This window comes from Fringilla coelebs (genome assembly GCF_963513975.1).
Source record: "Fringilla coelebs genome assembly, chromosome: 13".
In the NCBI taxonomy this organism is placed as follows: domain Eukaryota; kingdom Metazoa; phylum Chordata; class Aves; order Passeriformes; family Fringillidae; genus Fringilla; species Fringilla coelebs.
In genome coordinates, this window is record NC_140039.1 from 653,799 (window position 1) to 664,705 (window position 10,907).

At 40.8% G+C, this 10,907-nt stretch overlaps 1 protein-coding gene across 1 annotated transcript; it reads left to right on the forward strand.

The window, feature by feature from the left end:
* Positions 1-248: 248 nt before the first annotated feature.
* MAJIN (membrane anchored junction protein) lies at positions 249-10,217 on the forward strand (the record flags this gene model as incomplete). The annotated part of the gene is made up of 8 exons (XM_084214244.1): positions 249-349; positions 638-683; positions 1,955-2,030; positions 4,425-4,550; positions 5,844-5,875; positions 6,669-6,778; positions 9,204-9,258; positions 10,209-10,217. 8 exons carry the CDS (start codon positions 249-251, stop codon positions 10,215-10,217), a joined length of 555 nt encoding a protein of 184 aa, XP_084070370.1.
* Positions 10,218-10,907: the final 690 nt, after the last annotated feature.

Consider the following 10,907-nt stretch of genomic DNA (forward strand, 5'->3'; position numbering starts at 1 on the left):
ACCACTGAAGACGAGGTGACCGTCTGCTCCAGGCCTGTCCTTGTATCCTGCTCAAAAACAGTGCTATTGACACGGGACACTCAGATCAGCCGTTTGCTGACTGGTAGGAGAGTTCTCTCTGCGAATGTCCCCTGGAAGAAAAACTGCATATAATCCTTCCATACTACAGAAAGAGATGTGGTGAGGGGCTTTAGGAGTTAACCTTTGACTCTCTCTCTTTCTAGTCTGGCGTTCAGGGAGAGAGAGAGATGTCGTTGAAACCATTCACCTGTCCATTGCCTGAAACAAGATTTCTTCATGCTGGCAGGCATGTGTACAAATTTAAAATCCGGTATGGCAACTTCAACAGGTATGTGTGTTAAAGCCGAGAAGTCAGCCTGCTGTTTGTTGGCTGCATGTGGTAGTGAGTTAATACAAGACCTTAAAACAAAATGCAAGTGGATAGAAAGTTCACACGGAGCAATCCTTGTGAATAAGAGATGTTTTTTAAGAGCAATAGATTAGGAATTAATCTGCCCACTAAGTATTTTATCCTGTTCAGTGGAAATTATGTTTTTTTGCTGTTTAAAGTCTTACTTGAAATGTAGCTTCATTGCGTTTTGACTGGGATGGTTCCAATTCTCTCTTTGTTTCACAGTTCTCCCAGTCTCAGTCTCACTGAAAGTGCTGCCAAGGAGTTGGAGGTAGGCGCTGAGGCAGGTCCGTAGGACCTCAGATGGGTGCTAGGCTGAACAAATTATATGCTTGTTATGGGATTGAGAGCATTTTGTCAAATGCAGCATTTCAAGTGTGAGCAATGCGGAACTTCCCTGAAGAGTCTGAGTGTAAAAAAAAAAAAAAAAAAAAAAAGACACAAATGAAAAGTGTTCCTCAAGAGGCAAAATTTAGTGTAGAAGAGTCATGTTTTTGTTTTAAATATTCCAAAGAAGCTACTGACTGTTAAAATTGGACAAATGGAAGCTCCTCTTTGTTGAGCTCCTTGCGCCCAATTCCTGTCTGATTCCTTTTGAGTCATTCTTGGAGGAGTTCTTTCTCAGGATTTCAGTCTCAACCTCAAAACTGGCCACCACTTTCAAGTTGTCAGGCTTGACTTAGCTGTTAGTCCCTCTTGGTTTTTCGGGAGCTGTGACAGTAGTGGTGAGCTGGCTCGATGGAGGCTAATCTAATGCTAAATTGCACGTGCTTTCCTTGCAACTGTTGAACCAATGGGTGTTCTTTTAATGATGCCGTTGCTTCGTGTCCAAGCACAAACTGATGGTCACAATGGATGAGTTGGTTTTGTCATCTTCCTAAGACAGAAAAAGGCCCCTGCCATTACTAAGAAATTGAAACAAATATACTGCCTGCTTAAAAATGCTCCTTCCAATTACTTAATTTCTAAAAAACTTCAAAGTACAGTAATAGCATTGAAAACCTTACTGAAGAAAATGGGCTGATTTTAATTGATATAAAGAACTACCATTTTTTCCACTTTTGAAAATGTTGAAAGGTATTACTAGAAAACATTTTGTGTTTGTAGAGGAGGAGTTTGTTGGGGCTTAACTGCAGTTGCCTTATAACTGATTTGGGTCAATATTCAGAGAAAGAGGAGTAGGTAAATGCTGCGTGTGTTTTGCTGGAAAAATTAAATTACACTCCTTAAATTTAAAACTTCTTACATTTAAAAGCACACCCCTATTTTCCATAGTAATTCTTCTATGTTAATTCAAGATTAAGATAGTCATTCACCTAAATTTCTATAAGTCTGTCAGTGCAGTGCACTCTAAAATGGTGGGAGGGAGTGGGGAGAAGGGAGGGAGGAGGAAAGCCAGAATATCTAGAACCTGGTCTTCCATGATTCATGCAAACTGTAAAGTAATGTTAATTTTTCCCCAAGTCTTGAAAGTGTACTTGACAGTGGAATTGTGACTATGGTTTTAATATTTTTCCTTTGCTTATTTTTTGGCCTCTCCAGGAAGTGATTCGAGTAATCCTTGGAAATCTTGATGATTTACATCCATTTTCTACAGACCACTTCACCATCTTTCCATGTATCCTTTCTTTCCTACTCATAAAAGAAAAGCTTCAAGGACTTGTATCTTTTGGGCATTGCATAAGTCAACATTTACGTGTAGGAGTGTGCAGTTCTTTAGCTGGAGTAGTACTACTTCAATCTCTGCAGTTTGACATTGGCTGAAGGTATTGTGAACACCTCAGGTGCTGCCTTCACCAGAGAACTGATGTGAGGAGAGTGTTTTGCAGTTTTTTCATCCAAACAGCCCTGTGTTCCAAATTAGGTTTAGCCAGAGCCAACAAAGGTGTACATAAAGTGCCAGGAAGCCCATCTCATGCGCTCAGAAGTACAGCCTTGTTCCCAAAGGTTCATGGAATGTAAAGCACTCCTTACAGGCCCAGCAATGCTGGCTCATGGGCAGGGAAACTCACAGTGCTGTTCTTGTTAGGTCCCTCAAGGTTAAACCACCATGAGCCTTTGGGGATTGAGGATGGCAGCAAGTGTGAGTCTGTACTCATGTCTCCACAGAGATGGCTGAGAGAAGCAAAAACTACCTCACAGAGTGAGCTTTACAAGAAGCAGTAGTTGAGCTAAGATAATTGGAAGTCCAGACAGGCTTTTGAACACACAAAGCCTGCAGGATTGTCATCCAGTTATTCTGGTCCCCACTTCAATTGTGAACAAATTGTGAAGCAATTGTGAAGCAAATGTCATCGGCACAGCATTAACCTCACTGCACTCAATGCCTCTCACTCCTGTGGGACCAGTCAGCAGATCTCTCCTGTCTTCCCTAAAGTTTGCAGAAGCATTGAGCTGCTGTCAGTCTGGCCTGCTGTCCCACAGACAGTGTTGTAAAAGCTGTGTGCAATTGCACTGCATAGCCACATAGAAGCACAGGTTTTGAGGAGTGTCGTTTCCTGGGATTTCACTTTTGATACAGAAGTGCTGAGGCATTTGAGATTGGATTATTCTAGCTTGTAGCTGTACTACAGGCTCCTCCTCTTTCTAGGTGTTCTATCATCAGACTACATAAATGGCCTTCATTTTTTTTCTTTTGGCTTGTGCAACTGCATAGAATTTAGTCGTGTCTACTACATATTCTGCAGACTTTTAATCTAAAGCAACAATAACTTGATAAAAGAGATAGTAACTGTTAATATTTCTGTTGTAGTTGCTGTTGTGTATTGGGTTGAGAAGTTACTCTATTGAGGCTTTTGTTGAAGAGAAAAGTAGTTCAGTAAAATGTTAGCATTTTCCAGTCCTAAAGGTATGTCCATTTTTGGATCAGATCTGGCATCACTTCCTGTGATTCTGAGTGCCCAAGAGTAATGAATACCTCTGAGGCATTCCCCTCCTGTCTTAGAAGACTGAATTATGCCTCCTAATAGCAGGCAGGAAGGAGGCCATCCTTTTTCTCTGTACAAAGCAGGTACATAGGACAGCAACTTACTCATGTTAGAGTCAAGAAGATAAGGTAGCCAAGAGCATCATTATACAGGAGACACTCAATCCAACCAACATTATTGGTTTGCTCTAAAGCTCAACCAGTTCTTTCTGTGTGCTGAAGAGTGTTTGGTTTATAAACTTGTATTTCTAGAACTTGTAAGTCCATCCACATGCTCAGCACTGTGCCTGGAAGAGAACTGTGAGCTCAGAGGCCTGGCATGAAGAGTTGTCTTACAGTTGGTCTGTTGGGCTCCTCTCTATAGAGTGACAGAGTGTCTTTGTTAATGACCAGTGATGAGTCCCTCAAGCCAAAAATCAAGCAGTTTCAGTCCTTAAAGGAACTGATTGTATCAATGTTTCATCATCTTCTGTCCCCAAGATGTTAGTTTCTGCTAGCAAATGAGGACTAACAGTATTAATTTCACCTGTTTCTCCCTGAGATCAGAGGTGTGTGAGGAGACTTCTGTTCAGCACCATTTGACCTTCCAAGCAGAAACTCCTGCCTGTCAGAACTGCACTAACATGAAGGAATGGCTGTCATGTAAATTCTTTTTTCCCCTGTTTTCAACTGTGAAGTAAATTTAATGATGCTGCATCTATGAATCCAAATCCTTTTTAATTTTTAAATAAAATTTAAAATAATTCCTTTTTAATTGGGAAGACTGTTGAAGGGTTTTTTAATTACAGGTTTGGGCCTGGCTTGTTTTTTTCAGGAGGGTGTCAGTACTGAAGGCAAGCACAGTTAAGGGAACAGAACACTATTAATACAGTGGCTGATGGGGCAGTGTGGATAAATAAACATGGATAAGTGTTTCCTGCAGTGTGTTACTGGTGCAGTTTCACAAATTCATTGTAACAGGTTGTATTTGCTCCCTCGTGGACACGTATGGTGTGCTGTGACTTCTGAAGCTTTAGAAGACATTGTCAGGACTCATGCTCCTTTGAAATTTAGTGTTGTGTTTTTAAGTCTTACCATTCTTCCCAGATTTGAGTAAATGGGAGCGAGTATCAAAAATGAAATTCAAACATGAGAATGTCCATCTTGTGCCTTATCCCTACATTTGTATGTTGTATCTAGAATTGAACTCATTTCAGCGAAACATGTCTTGTGGTAAGTCACTGTGATTATGTTTGGGTAATTTCTGTAAACATCTATGATCTATGTCTTGCTTTTCTCTTTTTCTTTGTCTGCTGTATCTGAATCAGAGAGAGCAAAACTGCATATGAGATACCTGTACTATGAGTTTGAAATAGTGCTTAACAGGGTATTCCTTATTGTCTCATATTGCTTTTCTAAAATTCCCTGAATTCCCCTTTCCAACCACCGGTGACTCTTTAGCTGGTATTTTTATGAAGCTATGCCCAGTGGCTCCCAACCTTCATTTTTCAGGTCAGTCAGTGGGTTGGAGCCAGCATATAAATGTATATGGGACACATGTTTTTCTTCCTTGTGCATGACTACATTTGTTGACATAGAAAATCACACTGTTTGTTGCTATTTTCCTAAAGAAATAATGGATTTTTGTAAAAAAAATAATGATAGTAATCATGTTAATAATGTCTTTTATATAATTAACAAACATTTTCACCTCAACAGTGTCTCAATTTCCAGGTTTTCTATGAATTCTCTGAACAACCTCAAGCCACAGATAAGGGCTGTGGGACTCTACATTTAAACTCCTCTGTTGTGAAAACTAAGTATTCATACTGTTTCCTGTTGTGATTATCAGGCTCTGGAAAAGCTTACTGTTTTTCTTTAATGACTGCCTAGCAGATAATGGGATCTTTATAAGATGGCCAACTATTAATTTCTTAGTCTCGCCTATTTGCATTTCCTAACAAACATCCCATGTTTGGATGTAAAGACTTCTAACCATGGAGAGTTCACTCACTTCCCTGCACACCTGCTACAGCATTTAATTGCCTTATGCAGATAGTTGTACAGCATTGCTATTCTAAAATTAGGAACAATGTTACTTTCAGACTTGATGTCTCACATTTCCCTTGGTGGGGATTTTCCTTCAGGGAAATACGTGTGAATCCCATACATCCTACAGCTGGCCAGTATTCTCTAGAGGCTGTGTTCCAGATGTCCTTGCATCTTCCATCTGGTGCCCAAAGCACAGCGAGATGCTAACTGTTCTTCAGGCCCTTCTCTTCTGAAGATACCTTTGACTTCTTTAAGACAAGCAATTGTCTCATCCCAATGACACCTGGTGTTCATAGCCAGGAATTCTGGTTCAGAAAGAGATGTATTTGAATGTTTTCTATTTCAGTGTATCATATGCAGGTCCAGTAGTTTATCTTGCTCCTGGAAGAGAAATTGCAGTGCAAAAATGTACTTTTCAGTTGGTTCAAGAAAGTCAAGTCTAAATATTCACCAAGTTTTATACCTCTATTGCAGGTAAAGAAGTAAACAAGGGCAGTGATGAGCTTGTAAGTTGCGCATGTGGTTTTGTTTTGTTGTTTAATTTATGTTTTAAGTATTCTTGAGAAAGAGAATCTCTGCCTTTAGTTAATGCTAGAGTTCTCCTACCACTAGGACTTAGTCAGGCAGTGTAAAGTAGCACCGAATTCTCACATAGAACCAAGGGGAGAGACCATCTTCTGACAGTTCTGCTGGGCTTGGAAAGCAGTCCTGTATCAGGACCTAAGAGCCTGCTGCCTTCAGTTCCATGGATTTTCTGCAAGCCTGCCTAAGTGACCTGTCCAGTGTTTTCATCACTGGAAGAATCTGTGAGGTTGATATTGCTGAGTAATTAAGTAGTTCCCCACATACTGTGTCATAAACAGCAAAGTTATGCCTATTTGAGAAGTTTTTGTGCAATGAGAGCTCAGGATAGGTTTATTTTCAATATAGGTAATTGTTTGAAGTTAATTAATGGAGAATAATTCAAATCCAAATTCTCCCAAGGAAGTGTCCGAATTCCCCTAAGGAATTTTTTCTATCTCTGCATTCCTGCTATTTACATTCCTTGGCAGTCCTATGAAAATGGAGAAAATAGGATGTTCTAGAAAGAAATAATTTGTTTAAAACTATTGAGCATAATTGCATAATTCTCTGGCTGACCTCCCAGTGCTTGTTTTAGTCCTGTAACCTTTTTTTGTTTTCAGAGTATAAGCAGGGACAATTTTTGCAAAATATGGATGTACTTTAACTATGAATTTGGTCTAAAATAGAAAAGTCAAAATCCATTGTTACCAATACCAAATTTGCAATCCTTTGAAGGTCAGGAAAAGAAATGAAATGTCAGAAAGTACTGCAATGAAAGAAGCAGTGAAGAGGAGAAGAGTGGAAGTCAGACATGATACCTCATGCCCACAGTCTTGTATGGACGGGTAAGTAGACTCCAAAAGAGTCTCCCAGGACACATATAATATTCTTAATGTCTCTTGTACCTTTGTCATACTTCATTTCTGTGCAATCCTTTGCCCCATTTTCCTTCTTCCTTTTCTTCCATGGCTCACAGAATCTAAGCATCATTGTTCATATTGGGAAAAAAGTGATCCTGTACTTTCCAAGTTCCCATACTATTGACCAGAGCTCTGCCTGTTTTAACTCCTCTGTGTTCACATCACCTTTCAAGTCAGAGTGAGGTGCTAGCTCAGCGGCCAGACAGAGCAGTGCACTGGCTTGCACATCTGAGTCTGGGACAGCAAGGGAAGAGCTGGACGCAGTCTTCTACCTGCCTCCCAGCCTGCTCCATTGAGCCAGCTGATAGATAAATGCTGCCCTCTTGGCTTGAGGCTGATGGCAAGACACCTTGGAACTTGCTCTTTTCTAAGTGCTTTAAAGTCTCATGAAATTGCATGTGTTGTGTGTATACATGAGTATTCTCACACAACTTCACCATGTTTCTTCAGTAGCTAAACTTCTCATGGTGATTCCCAAGGGGATCTCTATCTCTGGATTTTACAGAATGGTTGAGGTTGGACAGGTCCTTTGATATCATAAAATTCAGACCCCTCCTGCTTAAGCAGGGTCACCCAAAGTAAGTTTCCTCAGGTCTTGAGTAGACACTGAGGGTGGAACCACCACAACTGTGGAGAGCCACTCGCAGTGTATGACCACAGTTCTAGTCAAAAAGGTTTTTCTTGTGTTCAAATTTAATTTCATGTTTTGTAGTCTGTGCCCTTTGCCTCTTGTCCTGCCAGAAGACAAGAGGGCTGCGGAAAGCCTGGCTCTCTGTTCTTCCTTTCCTCCCATCAGGTGTACATTGGTAAGATCTCATCCAAGCCTTCTCCAGACTAAACTGCCTCATCTCTCAAAGTTTCTCCACTTGGAAAAAATTCCCCAATCCCATCATCATGTTTGCACGTGGCCCTTTGCTGTACTGGGGTTTCCGGTTCAGACTGAGGCAGATGGGCCTCAGCAGCCTCGAGCAGAGTGGAGAGATCACTGCTTGAGGGCAGTGGTTTGGCAGAGCTCTGCCTTATTCAGCTCAAGGTGAATCACTTGGCTCAGCTGAATCACCCTTCCGCCTGAGGGTACAGGGCTGGCTCTTGGCTAACCTTTTACTTTATTCTTGACTACCTCTCAGATACCCAGTGTTACTTACAGGCTGGCAGGCTTCTTTCTTCTTAGAGTGGTTTTTTTTTTTAAAGAAGAAAATCTATACCTATGCTGAATCCTCACAAGTTTGTGGCAAACAGTCCTGGATCCATCAGTGGTCAGAAGTGTTTATGTGTACAGACTATATCCAATCATATACCTTGGTGCCTTATATCCTACCCAATTCCCAAGTGTGTTTCAGACAAATTAACAAAGTCTGAACAGATTAACAAAGTCTGAAGATAGTTCTTTTCCTGGTCTTGCAAATGTACTCCTTTAATCCACCCCTATCCCCCTGGCTGTTTCTACTCACAGTACAACTGTTGGATATGAGGGAGGAATGAGCCCAGGATTCAGAATGCTTTTTTATTTCTTTTAGCCAAAGACACAAGTTATAGAATAATAAAATACAAGGTCAAAAAGGGCTATTTCATGATCCAGTCTGGCAGTTCTCTCTAGGTCCTGAATCTTGCCACAGCAGTTATTAGAACAATCTGTAATTCTAAAATATATGCTTGTATTCAAAATCAAATTTGTGAGCACTAGCTTCAAGCCTTCTGTCATTTTTTCCAGTTACACTGTTAGACTGAAGAGCTCATTCAGGCTGAGCATCTTCCCTGCCCCAGCAAGGAGTGTGTCTCTTGCAAAAGACCAGCTCTTTGTCTTCTCTTCTTTCTGGGCAAGTTCTTTTGATCCTAAATTGTCTTGGGGGATTTGGTTTTCTTAGGGTGCTACTGAGTGTTGAGAAATCAGAATCTCCAAGTGGCACTCCCAGTGATTCTGATCACTTCAGATGAAGCCAGGATGTTTTTCTGCACATGCATCCCTTCATACTTCCCCATATGGAGTTTCTTCTGCCATTTTAATGCTCCATTACCAAGTCTTGCAAGATCTTTCAGCTGCTTTGCCTTTCTGTGGTTCTTTACTACCTGCCCCCTTGTAACCTTGTAGGATTCACAAGCTTTCTCAGCTATCTGCTCATCCCCCTTTTCATGTAACACCTTTTCTCTTTAACTGCTTGTTTGTCATCGTAGAAAAGCAGAATGAGTGCATATTTTCATTTTTAAGGAAGACTTTGAAACATGAGTACAAACATAGATTAAGGGTATATATCTTGTTGAGTAGAGTCCTACTAAAGTCCTGGTTTCTAGGGAAGTACTTGGAGTGGCTGCTTCCTTTTTTTAAATTCAGTTTTTACTTACTTTCCTTTAGAACTGGAGCTGACTGTGTTCACCACATGAGTAAAGCAGAGCAAGGATTTGAAAAGGTAAGCTACAGAATATTCAAAAAGAGAAAACATCACCTATTTAGTCCTGGACCCTTACAGTGTCAAGCATAAAAATGCCTGTAGGTAATTTGTCCCATTTTTCCCTGCATCACTGTCATAATTTTTGACTCCTTATGAGACTTAGCAAAGGGATGAGTTATATTTTTTTTGAGATTATGCAGACTTTTCTGATTGTCAAGCTACAAGCTCAGGGGTAAGCTCAGTCTCTGAGAGGTGAGCCTGAGGGATGCCCTGCCTTTTCTCCAGGACTCCAGTCCTCTGTCATCTCACATGCCCCTTTATGGAGAACTCCACAAAGGGCCAACAGTGAGTGCTGGCATCTTGTCACTGGCTTTGCTGTGACCATGTGCCACTCCCTGCCAGTGTCCCTCTCTCTCCTGATGGCTGTGCAGGCATCACCCTGTTCCTGAAACAGTGCCATGCCTTTTCTCACTATGTCACCAGAAGGCAGATTCATGACAGGATTGTTCCAGAGGGATTGGCTGTTGCTCTGCGTTCTCCAAAGACCTTGTCAGGAGGAGAAGATTCTTCTAGCCCACAGGCTCCAAGCCTGCTCAGATAGAGCTGTTCTTAGTCATTCCCTAACACCCAAATACACTTCATATATTTTCTGGATACCCATTCTAAATTTAATTCAAATCCCTACCACACTATCACCTTTCTGGCTATTCCCTCCTCTCTAACTTTTTGGAACAGAGTTTTTTCCAAGGTGGCAAACACATTTCTCTTAGGTTTGCTCACAAAGGAAGCCCAAAACATTCTTTCAGAGCAGAGTTTTTTGACAGATTTGTTGGATTTGCAGGATAGGAAGAAGACTGCCTAATAACTCCTTGGGAGCATTCAGTAAAGAATAACTTACCTAAAACAAGCAGGTTTATTTGTCTCTAAAACTTGTATCCCTTTTTTCCCCCGTCTGCTTTTCTTTGCAGTATAAGTGACAGGTCTCTACACATGCCCTCTCTGGCTTCTTTCCTCAGGTACTCCAAACAGTGTTGGTGAGATAAGGATCATTTTCTGAAAGATGCTTTTTTTGTTCTCCACTTTGCTATAATCAATGTCTCCAGAATTCCTCTGTTGTTTGTACAGTTTTCAAGACATTAGAGTCCTTGAATGCTGGAGCTCCAGGTTAGCAGCTTAGACCCTGAGAAACAGTATGACAGGTGGCAGAGGTCACTCTAAGTTCTTCTTGTGTTAACAAATGTGGGAGGGCATGTCATGAGTGCTTTCCAGGTAAACAGGAACTGTGATGCAAAAGTAACTCAGGAAATACCAACTCAGGTGAAAAGAACCTTCTCTGGAACAGCTGCTTGTGACATCATGACTTGTCCTCGCAATTGCACTAGTTAAGGCAGTTAAACTGAGAGGATTGTCTGGGCACAGACTGTTCTGTTGATGAACACCAGATCAGGTATCATAAGTACTGTGTGAAATCATGGGCAAAAATCTCTTAGTAAGTCCTAACATGCATTTATGCATTTTTAGAAGATGAAAGTCAAATATTTCTGTGACATGCTTTCCATTTGTTTTTGGGTTTTTTTTTTTGTTTTGTTTTTTTTTTTTAATTCAGGATGAGAAGAAAGATTAGGTTTAGGATAAAAACATGTCAGTAGCTCCTGTACTTTATTGGA